Source organism: Sturnus vulgaris, chromosome 2 (assembly GCF_052056855.1).
Source record: "Sturnus vulgaris isolate bStuVul1 chromosome 2, bStuVul1.hap1, whole genome shotgun sequence".
NCBI lineage: Eukaryota > Metazoa > Chordata > Aves > Passeriformes > Sturnidae > Sturnus > Sturnus vulgaris.
The window spans coordinates 32,584,804-32,608,529 of record NC_142244.1 but is presented as its reverse complement, the minus strand read 5'-3'; the positions used below and the strand labels follow the sequence as shown (position 1 = coordinate 32,608,529).

The 23,726-nt window shown below is 41.2% G+C and overlaps 1 protein-coding gene and 1 gene segment (V, D, J or C); both read left to right on the top strand.

Annotated features, from left to right (window-relative positions):
• LOC148224709 (uncharacterized) overlaps positions 1-10,394 on the top strand; it is a 32,687-nt gene extending 22,293 nt beyond the window's left edge. Inside the window, 6 exon segments of the mRNA XM_088155899.1 lie at positions 4,364-4,399; positions 4,401-4,512; positions 6,523-6,858; positions 7,240-7,257; positions 8,387-8,493; positions 10,073-10,394. Of these exon segments, the coding sequence (XP_088012025.1) occupies positions 4,364-4,399; positions 4,401-4,512; positions 6,523-6,858; positions 7,240-7,257; positions 8,387-8,493; positions 10,073-10,099 (636 nt within the window). The 3' untranslated portion in view covers positions 10,100-10,394.
• A 6,188-nt stretch (positions 10,395-16,582) lies between these two features.
• On the top strand, positions 16,583-22,524 carry LOC148224708 (T cell receptor beta constant 2-like; the record flags this gene model as incomplete). The annotated part of the segment is given in 5 exon segments: positions 16,583-16,721; positions 18,656-18,991; positions 19,373-19,390; positions 20,517-20,623; positions 22,203-22,524. Coding segments are annotated over 5 exon segments (627 nt in total), but the record flags the coding sequence as incomplete, so codon positions are not given.
• Between the last annotated feature and the right edge of the window lie 1,202 nt (positions 22,525-23,726).

Genomic DNA, 23,726 nt, shown 5'->3' with positions numbered 1-23,726 from the left:
ATGAAAGACTTGGAAATAAAAGTCAAGGATCTGTCTCCCCTTCTTCCTCTCACTCACATTTATTTGAATTCATGGCCTGCAAGTCCTTTTGAGAGGTTACAAAGGAACATTAAGGTGCAACAAGACTGGTCTCTGCTGGCACGTCTTGGAAATTGCCTTTTGAACATGACCTGAGGAGCTGATAGCACCACATAGTCCTTCAAAACAAGTAGAGAGGTGACTTCTGTGTTTTTAAATGAAAGACACCTCATGGAAGAGAGTCTGTAAGTGACAGTAAGGACACTAATGGAGCTCTACACTGGAGATGAGGACAGAATAATCTTAAATTAATTTAAGTCCAATGGGTAAGACCCCGAATAAATAGTGTTGAGATCACAGGCAGACTAAGATCAAGGCAGGAAAATAATATTCCACTATTAGTTTTATTATTTAGGCAGTGACAGCCAAAAAAACCCCAACCCTAAATGTATTTTTTAAAAGAATTCAATATATACAAACAAATGTTCCATATGAACAGACATAATTAGTGACTTAAGTACTCTGCTCAACTTTTGTTGAAGGATAACCTAGGGGCATTTCTGAGATGACCTGTCTGATACCTTGTGTTCTGTTCTTCAGTCTCTTGGTCCTACATCTTACACCTTAGTCTATGTTTCTCATTTCTCATTTCCTTCTCCGGGACACTAACAGCTCTTCCCAGCTAAGCAGGCTGTATCAGAAATAATGGGTTCTTCTGTAATATCTGAAAAAAAACAGGAAAAATAAAAAGTGATTTTGCTAGTAGAATGACCATGTTTTGAAGGATTTTGTCCTGTGCTTTACAGTCTATTTTTCATTACAAGAAAGATTCAAATGAAGCCATTAAAGAGAAATATAAAAAACGTTTACTGCAGGCACTTGATTAGGTGAGCAACAATGTGTTGACACTTTGTGAGACAAGACTGTGCCACTAATGTGTAAGGCAGGGAGATAAATGTAGCCTGTTACCTGTCCCCATCAGTTCCCATCCCTTCAGATAATCTGCAAAATCAAGGCTTGCTCTTACTCCTAAATGAAGCCTTTTCATAGGCAGAGTCACAAGACCTGGAGGATGCTCTCAAGCAACACCAAGCTACAAAGACAAACACCAAGCCCGTAGTAAGCAAATTACAGTCATTGTAAACAAAAAATTGCAAACTGTGAGCTTGAAGTTTCTTTGACATCCTGGGGACAGAAGAGAGAAAAAGAAAAGCAGCATGAGCACTGCCATGATACTACCAAGTGAATAATTACTGCATTTAAAGCCAACCAATAAAAGAAAAAAATAGTGTTACCTTTCTGAGAATAAGAAAAAAAACTTGAGATTATAAACTATAATAATGGATACACTGAGAGGTAATTGGACTATCACATAGAAACAGCAATGGCAACGGAAGGATGTGGTCTGTGGTTCTGTCATGGTTTAGCCCCAGCTTGATCCCCATGCACAGCAGGACTGGGAAAAGCACACGTGAAAAACTCGGGGCTTGAGATAAAGACAGTTTAAGAGGTAAAGCAAAACCTGGGCACACAAGCAAAGCATGACAAGGAATTCATTCACTACTTCCCAAGGATCGGCAGGTGCTCAGCCATTCCCAGGATGGCAGGGCTCCATCACACATAACAGTGACTGGGGAAGACAAACACCATCATTACAAATATCTCTGTCTCCCTTCTTCTTCCCCCTTCTTGCCCCTTTCACATACTGAGCATGACACCACAGGATATGGAATATCCCTTGGATCAGTTGGAATCAGCTGTCCCTGCTGTCCCTCCTCCCATGCACCACCAGCCTCCCTGCCAGCATGGTGGTATGAGAAGCAGAAAAGTCCTTGAATGCTGGGTAAGCGCTTCAGCAATAACAAAAACATTTCTATCTTGTCAACAGTATTTCTATCTTCTCACAGTAGCCTCTGTGAAGGAAATCAGCTCTACCACAGTCCAAACCAACACAGGTACTCATGACAATGCTTCCTGTTATATAAAAACAAGGGGGTGGAGTCACGTGTGGATTGTTTTTGTAGGCGATTGTATCATTGTGGGGACAGGGGTATCCACGATGATACATTTGCCAGGAAGGCTTTACAAAAACCCATGGGTGCATGAGCCTTGTGGCAGAGCGTGTTAAGGCAGCTGCAGAGAATTCTGCAGCAGAGCAGTTGTGCTCTGCCTTGGTTTCTCTTAATTGTCCTTGCATGCTGGGACTTACTTTCAGCATCTGAGAACTGAGCCTGGCCTCTCTGCAAAGAAAGCTAGGAAATTCTGAGATGTTGAAACTAATTTTCAGCAAACCAAACTGACTGCAGATGCGCCTAAAGCCTATTGAGCATGCAAAGCTGGAATTATTATTTTTTCCTGATGCATCAATGTCTGCAATAGGTGACAAAATGGTTCTTTCTTGATGTGATACAAGTGTAGGAAAAAGAATTCTGATATGTAGCAGGTATCTTTCAGAGGCACTACATGAAATCTGTTGGGGTTTTCTCTCTTAAAAAGTAAACCTCCAGTATCTGCTGACTGCCTCATGCCTGTGAGAACAAAGGTTGCCTCTAATCCTTCTCCCCACTGTCTTGCTGCAGTTCTTCCTAATGGCTATGAAGGGTTTGTTTGGGACCAGTCAACAGATACAGATTCTTCTGGGCTCTCCTTGTGTGGATTATTTTAACCTATCAGAAAATTGAAGGGGATCCTGAAAGACTATTGAAGACAGCTGGCCTGCCATGGAAGTGAAAACGAAGGGATTCGTTTTAGTTCCCTGACAAAGGTGAATCACCTGCATTTGACTATGAAAACCCCAAAGCAGGTATCATTTGATTATTAACTTCACAAGTTACAGAAAAGAAGGCGTAACAATGCTTGGAATGCAAGACTTACAGTGAGGAAGTTCTAGTTATAGAGGAGTTATTTTCCTAGATAGTGATAGCCTTTGTGTGTGTCTGCTTGTTTTCAAGATGTGCAAAATAAGAATAGCAGATAAAATCAATGATGTAACATGGAGATTGGAGAAAGGTGGCAAAAACGACTTGGGGTGAAATGTAGACCAAGTATCAAACAAATCTTGGAAATGCTTTTATGAATTCTACATATTATACAACTGATTTCAAGCTGGTTTTCTGTCAAACACCTTTAGACAAAGATTGAGTGATGTTTGGAATTCCAAATGCAGAAATTATTTCTTAGGCTTCTGCTTATAGTAAGTCAGCTTCAGTGCATCCCTTGTCTTTGCTTATGATACATCACTTTGTCACTGTGTAAAACTCTGGTTTGTCTTTCGGCAGTGGCACAAAAGTTACAGTAATAGGTAAGAAATTTTTATTTCCTCTTTCAATGCACTTCTAATGGCATGTCTTCTCTTTAGAGAATTTTATTATTATTCTCCCTTTCATTATTAAGCTGGTGTTCTATGGGTGTGCCAGTAACCCTCTCTACTTCAGAGAATAGACTAAGTTGGGTCCTCTAGGTAGGGGTGCACCTTTCTTTTTGGAGAACTGAATGAATGCATGTTCAGGAAAGAAAAAGCTGTCCCTAGAAAGAATTGGGATAAGAAATGAATTTAAAAATGTGTGCCTGACATAAAAAATCCTTGTCTTAATAAACCAACACATACAAAATCCTTATTCCCCAAAAGTATAGCTAGTCACTATAATACTGATTCTGCTGGGGCTACAGATGTTTAAGGAGAAGTCATTGAAAAGCTGTCTATCTGTCTGGAAAGAACTGACTTACTGTTACACTTTGAAGTGGTCTAGAAAACAAAATCAAAATGATATAAACTCAAAGTACCCTGGATCATCCCAGGGTAAATTAAAGAATGTGCTATCTCAGAAAACTGAGGAAAAAACAAGTGTGCAAACATTTTTTGATTGATAAAACAGAAGGCAAAAATAATTGCTCAACTTTATGACAAGCAATACTAAAATCTCTCTGCAGCTTTTTAAGTCCTTGTTGTTATAGAAATTAGCTCTCCACAGCACAGCCAGGTTTTTTCCACTGAACAGGCTCACCAGGATGGTGATACAAAGATCATTAGGGACAGCAGTCTTACTATTTCAGAATAGATGCTAAACAGCCACTGAAAATCACAGAAAAAATAAAATACAATTCATTTGAAAGAGAAGGAGCTCTCAGGGAATGTCCGCATATGGGAAATATTTTCTAATATTCTAATATGATACCTAGATAAATAGATACTTACCTAAAGAAATGATGGAAGCTCCAACAACTTATTGAGCCTGAAGCAAAAGGGCTCTGGGGAGAGTATTTCTGATGTTGATCTCAGCTGTTTAGACACAGATTAGGTGGTGTTCCCTTAGAGACCTGTTTTCTAGGAGACCTGAGATAAATGTACTCCATGTTTCTTTTTTTGCTGGCACCACATGAGGGGTGGTTTGGTTCAGAGGTGTGTGAGTAGAGGAGAGGTTTTTCTGCAGCTGCAAAACTATGTGAATATCGAGAAAATATTCTTTGGCAGTGGGACAAAACTTACGGTCATAGGTAAGTAATAAGTCAGAACTCTGTGATCTATGTGATACTAGTTTAGGGGACAAGAACATTCTTAATTAAGAGCTTAATAATGATAATTTTTCATGCAGCCATGAGTACAGGATTAATGATTTATTGGTTGTTTATTAAAATGAGATGTGCCATTACGGAAGTGTAGGATTTACAGAGTCAATGTTGAGGTCCTTGTGTCTACAGCCATAGTCTTTCATTTCTGGGAACTTTATGAAGGCAGACGGGGATAAATAATTTTATTTTCACCCGTTGTCTAAGAAAATATTATAGTGGTCGGGAATGAAAATGACCCGAGTAAGAGACCAGACACTAAGGGCTAAACAGACATTTCTTCCAGTTCTTGCTTTTACCAGCCTCCTTGTTCCATTTCTAAACTGCTTATTTTCTTTCCAGTAGTTTTATCATTCTTTCTGTCCCACTTTTTACCTTCCTTCCTACCGTCCTGTTTTCTTTTTGTTTGTTCCTTTGTTTTTGTTTCCTTGTTTGTTTGTTTTAATATTGGGAATTCTTTTTTGTGCCTGAATCTTTTCATTTGTGTCCTCTTATCTCTTTCCATCTCTTCATTCATTAGGCGTTAATGCTCTGAGCCAAAGAATTTGTCAGAGACTCTTCTACGATAGGAGAAAAAATCATAAGGCCAAGTGCTAGAAGGGAGAAGTAGAAGCAATCAATATCTCTTCATACCCATTGAAAAGAAAGCAGGACAGTGCTAAACCCTCTGGAGAGTTATCTCTGTTTAATATCCAGGTCATGTAAAGTCTGTACAAGCTCGTACAGAATCAGCCCAGAGATCTTTGCAGAGCAAGCACTGGTGGTCACAATTAAGGCATCATTTGAATGCAAAGATGAGGAGTGAGGAGACAAGACCTCTGCAAGATATTAATTTCTGCTAATTCTGCTACCTCTCCTCCTCTGCAAAGGGGAGAGTCATCAGGAAGAATATCTACAATTCATAGTGCTTTCATACAATAAAACCAACCCAAAGTAATAATTTCCTCTTTGGCTCTACAGGGTTCTCTGCCTTTCTTTTCCCAGTAGCAATCTACAGATCTGGCTCATGGGTTTCTCCTGCAGGATGAGTAAAAAAGGCACTCTAATACAGTATATGGAAAACCCCCTGGCTTTTAGGGTCACTGCCTGGCTTCTGAGTAACTTCTCATGGCTGTCTTATACATCCCTTTGACTGAAGTCTGTTCTCATTAGTCTCACAAGTAGGTGTTAAACACGATAGGACAGGGAAGAGTTTTTGATTTGTGAGGGTATAGAACCTTGCATCATTTTGGGAAAGTGTGGAGCCTAGCATCAGAGCTTCTCATACCTACAATAACCTAAAACTTAAATTACATAAAGACATGTTTAATGTTACTAATGTTATTAAAAATGGATGGCAAGTTAAGACCTAAGGCAAAAGCTGTCCCTGGCAGATTCATGTTTCCTGCCTCAAGTGTTTTTCACTTCAGACAGTGAGAAGGATCAGCTCCTTCCTTCCTGCCTGGACATCTCTTAGATGGGGGGCCAAGTAGGCTATCCCATGGCAGTATAATTGTGAACACTGCAATGACCACCATTGTCTTAACTCCATTTCCAGGAATGTAACTCAGTTTGTTGAAGATGTTTGTGCCTTGTAAGCAACTCCCTTATCTATTAACACAATATTACAAAGACAGGCCTTACAGCAAAACTGGGGACTTTTCTGCCTACCAGTTTGCTCAGCTTCTTTTTGGCTTTCTATTCTTCTGTCAGAGGCAATACAAGAACTTCATGTGCTTGTGCATTTCTGTGGCCCGACCCTTTATGTTTCTGTGTAACAAGTGAAAACACTTTGCTGGTGTGTCATATCCAGTAGACATTAATTGTCCAATAGGTAGCTGTTAAAAGGCCAGGTTGTTTTTTTTTAGGAGTAACATGACACAAAGTCAGGACCATTTTCAGGGGTTTCTGATTGCACAGAGGGCTGGAGGCTCTGGAGCATGTTGCTTTGTGTTTCAGGGAAGAATGAGGAAATCGTGCCTCCAGCTGTGGCCATCTTTTCCCCATCAAAGCAGGAGATCCAGCAGAAGAGCAAGGCCACGCTGGTGTGCCTGGCCTCTGGTTTCTACCCTGACCACCTGACTCTGTTCTGGAGGGTGAATGGTGTGAAAAGGACCGAAGGGGTGGGGACAGACGAGTCCTCCACACGGAATGGGAGCACCTACTCACTGACCAGCCGGCTGAGGATGCCAGCCTGGGAATGGTTCAACCCTTTGAATCGCTTCGAGTGTGTTGCCAATTTTTTTCAGAATGGAACAACGCAATCAAGAAACAAATTTATCCATGGTGATGCTGGTGAGTAAAAAACATCTCTCACCATGCTGTATAAGACAGAAATCACAAATCAAGCGAGCATGTGTTATGATACAAACCACATCTACATGTAGCTTCCATTCAGGGTGCTCTTCTGGCACAAATCCATACCTAAATTTGTAGGTATTAGCACATGTCTCTTGCCATTCCTGGACCTTAGAACCTACATGACATTTATACATCCAGAAATTCTTCAGGCTTTCCACTGAGAAATCTCTGTAGTAGAGTAAATTGTATAGTCTGATAAAACACCCAGTGTAGTAAAAGGAATGGAGGCAGTGTTTTGTAAACTGAAACCTCTACAATCGATATTCTCTTTGCTTTGAAGAGAAACATGACTTTCAGTTCACTTTTGTCTTTCAGGTTGTGCGCTCACAGAAGGTACGTGTGGCTTCTCACGTAAAGAGAATTTTGCCTCATCTCTCAGGCAATTATCAGTGTGTATTTTAATTCCAGCTTTACTGACACTAAGTACAACGTGTGGGAGACATCTGCTGTATGAATAGCTTCTACTTTCTCATCTAAGTGATTTCTAGCTGACATTGAAAAACAAAAAAAAAAGGAAGAAATGTTTTTGGAGGTTTGTTTCTGCATATTGTATGTAGTTCAGCTTTGGGGTTTAGCTCTCTTATATGATTCCCTTTTGAAAATGGAAGAAATCATGGCACCTTCCTGTAGGCTGTAATTTACTCTTTATCATCTTCTTCAGTCCTAGAAACTGACTCCCATTGGGAATATTCTTGCTCGGCCAGGAAAGAGATGATCCATACTTATCCAAGTGATTCTGACCTCAAGATTCAGGATATGTTCTTCTGAATATTTCTTAGTATCAAACTCAGAACACTTCTCATGACAAGTCACATTTCCTTCCCCACTGCTGTCATGTATGAAGGATAGCCATACTAAAAATTACATTTCTTTCCTCTTTGTGTACATATTTGCACACTCCTGTTTTTCAACAACTTCCTTAATGCTTCAGGAATCGTAAGGCTGAACCCAAACAGAACTAGTATCTCAATACTATGGAAACTTCTTAAGCATGAAAAATCTACAGGAACAAAACTTCAAGAAGCCATGTTATTCTGGGCTTTGTAAAACTTTCCTGATACATCAGCAGCACTCATAAGGCCACTGACAACAATGAGACAAAATAAAAAATTTCTATCTTGTGATTCAGCTTATTTTGTGCTCCTAACAGCAGAATCAGATGAACAGCCCAGTTCATCAATAGGTGTGGCAACTCACTACTTTCCTAGCATAAAGCCAATCTCTGTCTTTCCTAGACTTGCTTTTTCTTTTGGTTCTTTGAGTCCCCATGAGTTCTGTCCCATTCCCATGAGTTCTGTCCCATTCCCCTGCTCTCTCGTTTCAACAGAGCGATTCATTTGGCTCTAGTTCCTTTATGTTGCTTAGCTAAAGATTTCGAGGGTTGTCATTTGGTGAAAGCTCCATTAGAACCAGCACCTCGTGATGATGCCAATTGAATAGACAAATGGTGTTTGACTTGCAGAGTCGTATTTGCGGTATGGAAATTCTCTGAAGCTCACTTACCTCATCCTGTGTGGCAAAGCCTTGGTCTACGCAGTTTTGGTGAGTGGTCTGGTGTGGACAGCCAAGGTAAGTCAGAGTGCCCCTGGAAGGCTGGGCTTACTCCCTACTCAGTGATCAGTGATTGCAGGCTAAACCTGTCCTCAGAGACGTGGTTGTTCTGCAGGAGCTCTGCCAGGCTTTGTGCACTCCAGCTTGCAAAATCACAAGTGATGGGTTTTTATTACTGTTTTTGCAGAACTCAAATAACATCAGTGCTATCTAGCCAAGAAATCCCTTCTCACAATCCTCTTTAACACATGAAAAAATGAGAATTAAGGACAAGTTGCCTTAAGGACAAGTAAATAAGGGAAGTCTCAGATATACTGTGCATTCATGTAGCCATTGTAAAGGGGCTTACCCCTGCAGTGAAAAAAATAAGCAGATGTTTTGAGATGGTGCAGGGGATGAATCTGATCAAACATTTACTAAGATTGAGAAAGAACAGTGGGATCGATCTGAAGAAATGGGATAAATTGAACTAACTGCCAGGAAATTCTTTTTATTAGTACCTTTTTCCTATGGCTGAAGGATACACCCAGTGAGAGCAGCAGAAGCCTCAGCACTTGTCCCTTTAAAAGCAGAACAGGGAGATGTATTTGAAAAGTGACCTGGTAGAGTTGAGGGCAAGGATGAAGACAATCTCAATTCAGGCTTTTTGTCCTTTTGCAAGGATATACTGGAGGGGTAGGTTTGTCCTTCCTGGGGTAATAATCATAGAATCACTGAATGGATTAGGTTAGCAAGAACATTTAAAGATAATCTAATTCCATCCCCCCACTGAAATGGCCCGGGAGAGCTTTCACTAGACCCGGTTGCTCCAAGCCCCATGGCAGCCGGCCTTAAACACTTCCAGGAGTGGGGCATCCACAGCTTCTCTGGGAAACCTCTCCCACTGTCTCAGCACCCTCACCAGAACACATTTCTTCCTTTCATCTGAGGCTACCCTGTATCAGTTCAAAACCAGTTCCCTTTGTCCTGTCACTGCAGCCCTTGGTGAAACATCTCTGTTTTTCTTAGATGTCCCTCACTGCCATGTATTGAAAGTCCTCAGGCAAAGCTGTCCAGAGCTTCTCTTCTCCAGTGTGAGGATGGGCTGCTCTCTAAGCCCATCTTCATGCCCTGAAGCCCTGTGACTCTTTTTCTGTGGGCCTCCTCTTGAGGTGCTCTCACACACCCATGAGTTTCCTGTGCTGGCATCCAGAGCTGGACACAGACCTGCGGGTGGGATTGGTGGGGGCCCCGTGGGGCCACCCTGGAAGTCTGTCCAGGTCCCTCTGGATGCCATCCCTTCCCTCAAACACATCAATGGCCACACAGCTTCGTGTCATCTGGGAACTTGCTGAGGCTACCCTTGATCCCAGTGTCAATGACACACCAATGAAAGTTGAAAAATGCTTTTGGTCCCAGTGCAGACCCTTGAGGGAAACAATTTGTTGGTGGTTACCACTTGAACATTGAACCATTGATGGTAACTCTTTGGGCACGGTCATCCTGCCAATTCCTGTATTTGTTTTTGTCATTTGGTGGTTGTTGTTGTTGTTGTCATCATTATCATTATTATTATTTTATAGTTCTTATTATTTTATTCCATTTTGTTTTCAATTAGACCGGTGTCAAGTTATCTAGAGAATAAATGAAGAGCTGTTGTCATCACATCGGCAGGAACACGACAAGTTCTCTACCTTTCCATAGCAAAGTATCTGTGCTTTGAAGAACTTCTGAATATAATTGTTTTTATAATTGTCCGTTGCCATCCTGTTCTTCACTTTGATGTAATCACTGCTGAGTTTTCCCTGTGCTTCCATATCAAAATGTATCATATTTTATTGTAACATGTCTTGAAAGCTAGCACCTTCTTAATGCTCAGAGGCTGAGAGCTCATCTCCTTGATTTAGGAATAAAGTTTTCACTCCTTTTCCCCTGAAAAAGCATGATATGTTGTTTTTAAATTTGGTCTTCTGTAGTAATAATGTCCTACCACACAATTTTCAGTGATGAATAGTGCCATATGCAACTCTCCTTAAAGATCATTCACTGACAATCCCTGTAGGAATAACTTCTCTCTTATGGGAAGAGTAGAGACTCACCCAGTAGTCACACTGTGTACCAACAAGTGGAGCAAGGCTGCAGGGTTTGGAGGCTTGCCCTCACCAGGGGCTGATCTTGAGCCAAAATAGATGCATCATTCAAAGGTGGTAGAGAAGGAAACAGCACTCCAGGCAGATGAGAAGTGACAGCATCTGGGGAGAGACCTGGGAGATGCTTTTTCTTTCCCTCTATTCTTTCATGGCATTATCTTGGTGATGGCACTAGACTCACTGTGGTAGTGATGAGAAATTTGGTGAATAGATTAAAAGTCACGTGACACTCAATGTGTTTGTTTCAAAAGGATCTGATACATCTTTTAATGTCATTAAAGAAAAAAGCTGTATCCTAGTGCTAGAGGACAGATGGGTATAATGCTGTAAAATGGAGTTATTTTTCCTGCTTTGTGCTTGTCACTTTTTAATCTCCTCAAAACATTTCAGAACAGGAGAAAATATCCTACTGAACCAAGAAAGTTATTTGGTGTTCCGAGTACTGAAATTACTTAAGTAGTCTTGTGACTGCTTCAAACAAGTGGAGAACTGTTTACTGAAAAATACTCTTTACAATAGAGCTTCATGGGGGTCTGTCCTGGTTTAGGACAAATTTGGGAGGAAACCTCTGAATGAGGGCCCTCTAGGAAAAGGAAAAAAAATGGAGAGAAGTGGAAAAAAAGAAAACTGTTTATTCAACAGGCAACACACCTCCCAGCAGAACAATGAACACTATCAAACAGCAAAACCTGTCGCCATTCCGAGGAGATGGCAGATTTAGAAGAGTTCTTTCCCTGGGCAGCCCGGCTCACTCAGTCTGTTCTCAGTCCCTCCTGTGCTGGGCAATGCCCAGGCCCAGGCCAGGCCCGGGGGGCCACAGGTGTGAGCTCCCGGTGCTCTGCTGGGTTTTCAGTCCAGAGCAGGTTCAAACAGTTCCAGGAAAACAGAAAAAGGAAAAAAAAACAATCCAGGGGGCTTCTCTGCCTCAGCTAGCCAGAAAACCAACCAAGAGCAAAGGAGAGCTGTCACTGTCCACTGCAGACAACACAGTCTGTGTGCAGGAATGTGGGGGAGCCCGTGCAGTCTCTGATAACAAACTCTGCACTTCTTCTTCTTCCCCCTCTGCCCTTTCACTCCTGGAACCAGTCTTAAAGTTGCAGAATTTAATATTCAACACCAACAGAACAGACGATTTGGGGATTTAGGCATCAGACAGTCACCCCAAGACAGTCTTACATTCATAAGATAGGAACAACCTGGTCGAGGGAAAGGTGTCCCCTTCCTCTTTGGAGAAAAAACAAAAGGAACTGTTCTTGCCAGGTAGGAATCATGAGAATGTTGTACAAAGGGGCACATTTCAGGGAGTATGACAAAGATATACAAAGAGGGAAGGGTTTGCCTTCTGATGAGGGGCTCTTTCCCCAAGATGCTTCATTATTCATGATCTGTGAAGGTAGAATAGACTGGAGCAAGCAGAATGGAATATTAAGAAATAATTCTAGCTCAGTCTGAAATACATTAGGATGAATATAATTTATTAGGACATTTGGTGAAAATGGCTGCCTTTATCAAGGCTGTCAGAAAAACCCCCAGATCAATCTTGTCCTCACACACAGAGACTTTCTAAGTGGTCATGGCAGAACGTGGTTAAAGTGAACAGAGGACAAACTTGGGCATAGGCATTTTGGAGCAGGCAAGCTACGTAAGAAAAGAATTTGGCAAATGATAGACACTTCTCTTTAGACACTGGAATAAGAAGAATATTCCCACACTGAATTCATATTTCTTAGTCACTGGAAATTGAGACCAAGCACAGCAATCCAATCCAATTCTTTCCAAGCTTGCTACATCATGTAATTCTCATGCACACACACTCCCTCTATTACACAGGTGATTATGCAAAGAGAGCACTTTAAAAGAGAGACAGATACATATCTAGGCTTATATAATATCTGCATTTTTTTAAATTTTTGTTTTCCCCTTTTGTATTGAAGTATGTTTAAAGGAAAGTTTTTGTCCATCAAGCTCTTTTTCAAGAGTGTTTTGGACAGAGAATGTTGGTGATGGGCTGATACTTAGGAGATAAGCAGAATTCTGCTCTGCACACATTTGTTGTCACTCATTTTAGCTGTACAGGAGACCACATTGAACAAAGTGATGTCTTCAGGGTGATATTTATGCAAGTTCACTTTTCTACTATTACATTGTGTCTCATAATATTCAAGAGAACCAGCTAGTGAGAATGAAGGGGAAAGTTTTAGATAAAAATAAGTGAAAATTCCAGGGAAATACTGCATAGGACACTCAATGAAGAATGATTAAATTGTGTTGACCTTTTAAAGAAAAGAGTAAAAAGAGTAAAAAGGAGTAAATAGGAAGAGTACAAAATAAGAAAATAGGGACCAAGAAAAGCAAACCAATAATGAAAACAAAGACACAACCTAGAGATAGGGTAAAAAGAATACAAGGCAAAACACCAAGCCCCGTAGTAAGCAAATTACTGTCATTGCAAACCAGTTACTGTAGGCTTGAAGTTTTTAACATCCTGGAGGCAGAAGAGAGAAAGAGTAGAAGAAAAGCAGCATGAGCACTGCCATGACACTACCAAGTGAAAAATTACTGCATTTAAAGCCAACCAATAAAAGAACAAAAAAGTGTTACTTTCCTGAGAATAAGAAAAAATCTTGAGATTATAAATTGAGGGATACACTGAGAGGTAATTGGACTATCACATAGAAACAGCAATGGCAACGGAAGGATGTGGTCTGTGGTTCTGTCATGGTTTAGCCCCAGCTTGATCCCCACGCAGCTGCTTGCTCACTCCCCAGCAGCGGGACTGGGGAGACAATCGGAAAAGCACACGTGAAAAACTCGGGGCTTGAGATAAAGACAGTTTAAGAGGTAAAGCAAAACCTGGGCACACAAGCAAAGCATGACAAGGAATTCATTCACTACTTCCCAAGGATAGGCAGGTGCTCAGCCATTCCCAGGATGGCAGGGCTCCATCACACATAACAGTGACTGGGGAAGACAAACACCATCATTACAAATATCTCTGTCTCCCTTCTTCTTCCCCCTTCTTGCCCCTTTCACATACTGAGCATGACACCACAGGATATGGAATATCCCTTGGATCAGTTGGAATCAGCTGTCCCTGCTGTCCCTCCTCCAATGCACCACCAGCCTCCCTGCCAGCATGGTGGTATGAGAAGCAGAAAAGTCCTTGAATGCTGGGTAAGTGCTTCAGCAATAACAAAAACATTTCTATCTTGTCAACAGTATTTCTATCTTCTCACAGTAGCCTCTGTGAAGGAAATCAGCTCTACCACAGTCCAAACCAACACAGGTACTCATGACAATGCTTCCTGGTTGACCAAAACAAGGAGTGGAATCATTAGTGGATTGTTTTTGTACCAGACTGTATCATCGTGGCTCAACAGCGGGGGGGGCCACGATGATACATTTGCCAGGAAGGCTTTACAAAAACCCATGGGTGCATGAGCCTTGTGGCAGAGCGTGTTAAGGCACCTGCAGAGAATTCTGCAGCAGAGCAGTTGTGCTCTGCCTTGGTTTCTCTTAATTGTCCTTGCATGCTGGGACTTACTTTCAGCATCTGAGAACTGAGCCTGGCCTCTCTGCAAAGAAAACTAGGAAATTCTGAGATGTTGAAACTAATTTTCAGCAAACCAAACTGACTGCAGATGCGCCTAAAGCCTATTGAGCATACGAAGCTGGAATTATTATTTTTTCCTGATGCATCAATGTCTGCAATAGGTGACAAAATGGTTCTTTCTTGATGTGATACAAGTGTAGGAAAAAGAATTCTGATATGTAGCAGGTATCTTTCAGAGGCACTACATGAAATCTGTTGGGGTTTTCTCTCTTAAAAAGTAATCCTCCAGTATCTGCTGACTGCCTCATGCCTGTGAGAACAAAGGTTGCCTCTAATTCTTCTCCCCACTGTCTTGCTGCAGTTCTTCCTAATGGCTATGAAGGGTTTGTTTGGGACCAGTCAACAGATACAGATTCTTCTGGGCTCTCCTTGTGTGGATTATTTTAACCTATCAGAAAATTGAAGGGGATCCTGAAAGACTATTGAAGACAGCTGGCCTGCCATGGAAGTGAAAACGAAGGGATTGGCTTTAGTTCCCTGACAAAGGTGGATCATCTCAGATAGAGAATGAGTGATGTTTTGGATTCCAAAAACAGTAAGAGTTTCTAAAGCCTGTGCTTATAGTAAGGCAGCTTCAGTGCATCCCTTCTCTTAGCTTAGGATACATCACTTTGTCAGTGTGAACAGTGCTGATATGCTTTTCGGCAGTGGCACAAAAGTTACAGTAATAGGTAAGAAATTTTTATTTCCTCTTTTAATTCACTTCTAATGGCATGTCTTCTCTTTAGAGAGTTTCATTATTATTCTCTCTTTCATTATTAAGCTGGTGTTCTATGGGTGTGCCAGTAACCCTCTCTACTTCAGAGAATAGACTAAGTTGGGTCCTCTAGGTAGGGGTGCACCTTTCTTTTTGGAGAACTGAATGAATGCATGTTCAGGAAAGAAAAAGCTGTCCCTAGAAAGAATTGGGATAAGAAATGAATTTAAAAATGTGTGCATGACTTAAAAAAACCCTTGTCGTAATGAACCAACATATGCAAAAATTCCCCAAAGTATAGCTAGTGTCTAGAATGCTGTTTCTGCTGGGACTACAGATAATTAAGGACAAGTCAGTGAAAAAAAAAATCTGTCTATCTGTCTGGAAAGAACTGACTTACACTTTGAAGTGGTCTAGAAAACAAAATCAAGATGACACAAGCTTAAATTACCTTGGATGATCCCAGGGTAAATTAAAGAATGTGCTATCTCAGAAAACTGAGGAAAAAACAAGTGTGCTAGCATTTTTTGATTGATAAAACAGAAGGCAAAAATAATTGCTCAACTTTATGACAAGCAATACTAAAATCTCTCTGCATCTTTTTAAGTCCTTGTTGTTATAGAAATTAGCTCTCCACAGCACAGCCAGGTTTTTTCCACTGAACAGGCTCACCAGGATGGTGATACAAAGATCATTAGGGACAGCAGTCTTACTATTTCAGAATAGATGCTGTGGTGTTCCCTAAGAGACCTGTTTTCTAGGAGACCTGAGATAAATGTGCTCCATGTTTCTTCTTTTGCTGTACCACTTGAGGGGAGGGCTAGTCCACAGGCTTGATTCAGAGATGTGGGAGTAGAGGAGAGGTTTTTCTGCAGCTGCAAATCAGTGTGAATAATAATAGACTGGACTTTGGCAGTGGGACAAAACTTACGGTCATAGGTAAGTAATAAGTCAGAACTCTGTGATCTATGTGATACTAGTTTAGGGGACAAGAACATTCTTAATTAAGAGCTTAATAATGATAATTTTTCATGCAGCCATGAGAACAGGATTAATGCTTTATTGGTTGCTTATTAAAATGAGATGTGCCATTATGGAAGTGTAGGATTTACAGGCACTATGTTGAGGTCCTTGTGTCCTTTTTCTTTCATTTCTGGGAGCTTCATGAAGGGAGAAGGGAATAAATAATTTTATTTTCATCCATTCTTCAAGAAAATATTATAATGGTTGGGAATGGAAAATGCTTCTCTGGTCTGCAGGTTTTTGCAGTTCATCTATGTAACGATCCAAAGCAGTATTTTCGAGGTAGAGTCTGGATTCTCCTGTATGCTGAATCACGGGAAAATAGTAATCTTGCTGGCATTTGGCTTGCCTCTCCATCGATGGTTGGAAGGCTGTCTAAAGTTGCTTTAGAATGCTGGCTTCAGCTAACAGTCCTTCTCCCAGCTTCTACTGCTCAGCTAGGAATGTATTATTTTTCTGTCAGCATACTTTTTTCCTCTATTCTTTTTCTTTTTCCCCATTTTCTTTCTTGGTTTTCTCCCACCCCAGAAAAGGATTTAATATCATTTATATCAGGGCATATTGGAATCACCGGAAAAAGTAACTTTTTCCATCTGCTACTGCCCCATCTGATAGGAAACTGTAGAAATACTCACTGGTGCCTGATCCTTTAAACAGAACTATTTTAAGGATCTATGTGGCTGGCAGGAAGAGTATAATGACAATGGGGGTTACTGCCTGACTTTGTACAGATGTGCAAACCAGCAGCTTAACTTTGGAGCCGGCACTGTGCTCACAGTTATAGGTAAGGAGCTGTTGATAATCCAAGTGCTCAGTGTAGAGGACTTGCGTTAATGATTTGTGGCATATATAAAGATGATTTAAAGCTGAGAGTAGGAGTGAAAGAGAACAAGAAATTATGGAACTGACCTTGCCATGATGGGAAAGGAGGAACTGTTGTAAGTTTCTTTCAGGTGGGTGAAGTCTATGTGACAGGGAATGCATGAGTTTATGCATGTAAGTGATCAAACTTAGTGGTCGTGTCTACCACAGGCAGCATGGAAGACCAGAACACAATGGGCTGCTGATCAGACTTTTTTTTCTAGTTCTTTCTTTTACCAATATCTTTATTCCATTTCAAGAATGCTAATTTTCTGGTTTTCTCTAACTTTCTAGTAGTTGCAGTAGTTCTATCATTCTTTATTTCTGTCTCTATTTTTCACCGATCTTCCTCTTTTTTTGTTATTTCTTTCTTTCTTTCTTTACTCTATTAAATCTCCCCTTTTTCATTGGTCTTCCGATCTGTTTCCATCTTTTCACTCATTAGGCGTTAAGGCTAAGACATGAAGAATTTGTCAGAGATTCTTCTATGATAGGAGAAAAAATCATAAGGCCAAGTGCTAGAAGGGAGAAGTAGAAGCAATCAATCTCTCTTCATACCCATTGAAAAGAAAGCAGGACAGTGCTAAACCCTCTGGAGAGACATCTCTGTTTAATATCCAGGTCATGTAAAGTCTGTACAAGCTCGTACAGAATCAGCCCAGAGATCTTTGCAGAGCAAGCAGTGGTGGTCACAATTAAGGCATCATTTGAATGCAAAGATGAGGAGTGAGGAGACAAGACCTCTGCAAGATATTAATTTCTGCTAATTCTGCTACCTCTCCTCCTCTGCAAAGGGGAGAGTCATCAGGAAGAATATCTACAATTCATAGTGCTTTCATACAATAAAACCAACCCAAAGTAATAATTTCCTCTTTGGCTCTACAGGGTTCTCTGCCTTTCTTTTCCCAGTAGCAATCTACAGAGCTCATGGGTTTCTCCTGCAGGATGAGTAAAAAAGGCACTCTAATACAGTATATGGAAAACCCCCTGGCTTTTAGGGTCACTGCCTGGCTTCTGAGTAACTTCTCATGGCTGTCTTATACATCCCTTTGACTGAAGTCTGTTCTCATTAGTCTCACAAGTAGGTGTTAAACACGATAGGACAGGGAAGAGTTTTTGATTTGTGAGGGTATAGAACCTTGCATCATTTTGGGAAAGTGTGGAGCCTAGCATCAGAGCTTCTCATACCTACAATAACCTAAAACTTAAATTACATAAAGACATGTTTAATGTTACTAATGTTATTAAAAATGGATGGCAAGTTAAGACCTAAGGCAAAAGCTGTCCCTGGCAGATTCATGTTTCCTGCCTCAAGTGTTTTTCACTTCAGACAGTGAGAAGGATCAGCTCCTTCCTTCCTGCCTGGACATCTCTTAGGTGGGGGGCCAAGTAGGCTATCCCATGGCAGTATAATTGTGAACACTGCAATGACCACCATTGTCTTAACTCCATTTCCAGGAATGTAACTCAGTTTGTTGAAGATGTTTGTGCCTTGTAAGCAACTCCCTTATCTATTAACACAATATTAAAAAGACAGACCTTACAGCAAAACTGGGGACTTTTCTGCCTACCAGTTTGCTCAGCTTCTTTTTGGCTTTCTATTCTTCTGTCAGAGGCAATACAAGAACTTCATGTGCTTGTGCATTTCTGTGGCCCGACCCTTTATGTTTCTGTGTAACAAGTGAAAACACTTTGCTGGTGTGTCATATCCAGTAGACATTAATTGTCCAATAGATAGCTGTTAAAAGGCCAGGGGGTTTTTTTAGGAGTAACATGGCACAAAGTCAGGACCATTTTCAGGGGTTTCTGATTGCACAGAGGGCTGGAGGCTCTGGAGCATGTTGCTTTGTGTTTCAGGGAAGAATGAGGAAATCGTGCCTCCAGCTGTGGCCATCTTTTCCCCATCAAAGCAGGAGATCCAGCAGAAGAGCAAGGCCACGCTGGTGTGCCTGGCCTCTGGTTTCTACCCTGACCACCTGACTCTGTTCTGGAGGGTGAATGGTGTGAAAAGGACCGAAGGGGTGGGGACAGACGAGTCCTCCACACGGAATGGGAGCACCTACTCACTGACCAGCCGACTGAGGATGCCAGCCTGGGAATGGTTCAACCCTTTGAATCGCTTCGAGTGTGTTGCCAATTTTTTTCAGAATGGAACAACGCAATCAAGAAACAAATTTATCCATGGTGATGCTGGTGAGTAAAAAACATCTCTCACCATGCTGTATAAGACAGAAATCACAAATCAAGCGAGCATGTGTTATGATACAAACCACATCTACATGTAGCTTCCATTCAGGGTGCTCTTCTGGCACAAATCCATACCTAAATTTGTAGGTATTAGCACATGTCTCTTGCCATTCCTGGACCTTAGAACCTACATGACAATTATACATCCAGAAATTCTTCAGGCTTTCCACTGAGAAATCTCTGTAGTAGAGTAAATTGTATAGTCTGATAAAACACCTAGTGTAGTAAAAGGAATGGAGGCAGTGTTTTGTAAACTGAAACCTCTACAATCGATATTCTCTTTGCTTTGAAGAGAAACATGACTTTCAGTTCACTTTTGTCTTTCAGGTTGTGCGCTCACAGAAGGTACGTGTGGCTTCTCACGTAAAGAGAATTTTGCCTCATCTCTCAGGCAATTATCAGTGTGTATTTTAATTCCAGCTTTACTGACACTAAGTACAACGTGTGGGAGATATCTGCTGTATGAATAGCTTCTACTTTCTCATCTAAGTGATTTCTAGCTGACATTGAAAAACAAAAAAAGGAAGAAATGTTTTTGGAGGTTTGTTTCTGCATATTGTATATAGTTCAGCTTTGGGGTTTAGCTCTCTTATATGATTCCCTTTTGAAAATGGAAGAAATCATGGCACCTTCCTGTAGGCTGTAATTTACTCTTTATCATCTTCTTCAGTCCTAGAAACTGACTCCCATTGGGAATATTCTTGCTCGGCCAGGAAAGAGATGATCCATACTTATCCAAGTGATTCTGACCTCAAGATTCAGGATATGTTCTTCTGAATAATTCTTAGTATCAAACTCAGAACACTTCTCATGACAAGTCACATTTCCTTCCCCACTGCTGTCATGTGTGAAGGATAGCCATACTAAAAATTACATTTCTTTCCTCTTTGTGTACATATTTGCACACTCCTGTTTTTCAACAACTTCCTTAATGCTTCAGGAATCGTAAGGCTGACCCCAAACAGAACTAGTATCTCAATACTATGGAAACTTCTTAAGCATGAAAAATCTACAGGAACAAAACTTCAAGAAGCCATGTTATTCTGGGCTTTGTAAAACTTTCCTGATACATCAGCAGCACTCATAAGGCCACTGACAACAATGAGACAAAATAAAAAATTTCTATCTTGTGATTCAGCTTATTTTGTGCTCCTAACAGCAGAATCAGATGAACAGCCCAGTTCATCAATAGGTGTGGCAACTCAGTGCTTTCCTAGCATAAAGCCAATCTCTGTCTTTCCTAGACTTGCTTTTTCTTTTGGTTCTTTGAGTCCCCATGAGTTCTGTCCCATTCCCATGAGTTCTGTCCCATTCCCCTGCTCTCTCGTTTCAACAGAGCGATTCATTTGGCTCTAGTTCCTTTATGTTGCTTAGCTAAAGATTTCGAGGGTTGTCATTTGGTGAAAGCTCCATTAGAACCAGCACCTCGTGATGATGCCAATTGAATAGACAAATGGTGTTTGACTTGCAGAGTCGTATTTGCGGTATGGAAATTCTCTGAAGCTCACTTACCTCATCCTGTGTGGCAAAGCCTTGGTCTACGCAGTTTTGGTGAGTGGTCTGGTGTGGACAGCCAAGGTAAGTCAGAGTGCCCCTGGAAGGCTGGGCTTACTCCCTACTCAGTGATCAGTGATTGCAGGCTAAACCTGTCCTCAGAGACGTGGTTGCTCTGCAGGAGCTCTGCCAGGCTTTGTGCAGTCCAGCTTGCAAAATCACAAGTGATGGGTTTTTATTACTGTTTTTGCAGAACTCAAATAACATCAGTGCTATCTAGCCAAGAAATCCCTTCTCACAATCCTCTTTAACACATGAAAAAATGAGAATTAAGGACAAGTTGCCTTAAGGACAAGTAAATAAGGGAAGTCTCAGATATATTGTGCATTCATGTAGCCATTGTAAAGGGGCTTACCCCTGCAGTGAAAAAAATAAGCAGATGTTTTGAGATGGTGCAGGGGATGAATCTGATCAAACATTTACTAAGATTGAGAAAGAACAGTGGGATCGATCTGAAGAAATGGGATAAATTGAACTAACTGCCAGGAAATTCTTTTTATTAGTACCTTTTTCCTATGGCTGAAGGATACACCCAGTGAGAGCAGCAGAAGCCTCAGCACTTGTCCCTTTAAAAGCAGAACAGGGAGATGTATTTGAAAAGTGACCTGGTAGAGTTGAGGGCAAGGATGAAGACAATCTCAATTCAGGCTTTTTGTCCTTTTGCAAGGATATACTGGAGGGGTAGGTTTGTCCTTCCTGGGGTCATAATCATAGAATCACTGAATGGATTAGGTTAGCAAGAACATTTAAAGATAATCTAATTCCATCCCCCCACTGAAATGGCCCGGGAGAGCTTTCACTAGACCCGGTTGCTCCAAGCCCCATGGCAGCCAGCCTTAAACACTTCCAGGAGTGGGGCATCCACAGCTTCTCTGGGAATCCTGTTCCACTGTCTCAGCACCCTCACCAGAACACATTTCTTCCTTTCATCTGAGGCTACCCTGTATCAGTTCAAAACCAGTTCCCTTTGTCCTGTCACTGCAGCCCTTGGTGAAACATCTCTGTTTTTCTTAGATGTCCCTCACTGTCATGTATTGAAAGTCCTCAGGCAAAGCTGTCCAGAGCTTCTCTTCTCCAGTGTGAGGATGGGCTGCTCTCTAAGCCCATCTTCATGCCCTGAAGCCCTGTGACTCTTTTTCTGTGGGCCTCCTCTTGAGGTGCTCTCACACACCCATGAGTTTCCTGTGCTGGCATCCAGAGCTGGACACAGACCTGCGGGTGGGATTGGTGGGGGCCCCGTGGGGCCACCCTGGAAGTCTGTCCAGGTCCCTCTGGATGCCATCCCTTCCCTCAAACACATCAATGGCCACACAGCTTCATGTCATCTGGGAACTTGCTGAGGCTACCCTTGATCCCAGTGTCAATGACACACCAATGAAAGTTGAAAAATGCTTTTGGTCCCAGTGCAGACCCTTGAGGGAAACAATTTGTTGGTGGTAACCACTTGAACATTGAACCATTGATGGTAACTCTTTGGGCACGGTCATCCTGCCAATTCCTGTATTTGTTTCTGTCATTTGGTGGTGGTTGTTGTTGTTGTCATCATTATCATTATTATTATTTTATAGTTCTTATTATTTTATTCCATTTTGTTTTCAATTAGACCGGTGTCAAGTTATCTAGAGAATAAATGAAGAGCTGTTGTCATCACATCGGCAGGAACACGACAAGTTCTCTACCTTTCCATAGCAAAGTATCTGTGCTTTGAAGAACTTCTGAATATAATTGTTTTTATAATTGTCCGTTGCCATCCTGTTCTTCACTTTGATGTAATCACTGCTGAGTTTTCCCTGTGCTTCCATATCAAAATGTATCATATTTTATTGTAACATGTCTTGAAAGCTAGCACCTTCTTAATGCTCAGAGGCTGAGAGCTCATCTCCTTGATTTAGGAATAAAGTTTTCACTTCTTTTCCCCTGAAAAAGCATGATATGTTGTTTTTAAATTTGGTCTTCTGTAGTAATAATGTCCTACCACACAATTTTCAGTGATGAATAGTGCCATATGCAACTCTCCTTAAAGATCATTCACTGACAATCCCTGTAGGAATAACTTCTCTCTTATGGGAAGAGTAGAGACTCACCCAGTAGTCACACTGTGTACCAACAAGTGGAGCAAGGCTGCAGGGTTTGGAGGCTTGCCCTCACCAGGGGCTGATCTTGAGCCAAAATAGATGCATCATTCAAAGGTGGTAGAGAAGGAAACAGCACTCCAGGCAGATGAGAAGTGACAGCATCTGGGGAGAGACCTGGGAGATGCTTTTTCTTTCCCTCTATTCTTTCATGGCATTATCTTGGTGATGGCACTAGGCTCACTGTGGTAGTGATGAGAAATTTGGTGAATAGAGTAAAAGTCACGTGACACTCAATGTGTTTGTTTCAAAAGGATCTGATGCATCTTTTAATGTCATTAAAGAAAAAAGCTGTATCCTAGTGCTAGAGGACAGATGGGTATAATGCTGTAAAATGGAGTTATTTTTCCTGCTTTGTGCTTGTCACTTTTTAATCTCCTCAAAACATGAGAAAGTGATGTGTTCAGGCTGATATTTATGTCAGTCCCCTTCTCTACAATTACACTGTTTCTCTTATTATTTTCAAGGGAATCCGTTAGTGAGAATGAAGGGGAGGGTTTTAGATAAAAAAGAAGGAAAGATTTCCAGGTGCACTAGACAATGTATGATAAAATTTTGACCTTTCAAAGAAAAGAGTAAAATGGTAAATTAGGAAGGATTAGAGAACAAGAAAATAAAGATCATGAAAAGTAAACTAAGAATGAAAATAAAGTCACAGCTTAGAGATAGGAAAGAAAATCTAATCTGTGGAGGAGAAGCAACAGGAAACAGGGTGTCTTTCTGTAAAACTGTGTTTGCTGGGACCTTTTCTGTGCACCATGAACTATAAACCCAAGGGATGAGTACATGTGGAAAGTTTTTCTAGAGATCTTTCATCCACTTTGCATCTCATTATTCCCTCATGCCACAAATTAAACCATTGGTAGTTCAGTGGAAGCTCACACAGGGTTAAATGAATAATGGAATCATACATTTTTATGTATAAATGTTTCTTGTGTAGATGTAGGAAAAACACAGACCAAGGTAGGGGAGCACTTTTGGAGCTTTGGAGGCAG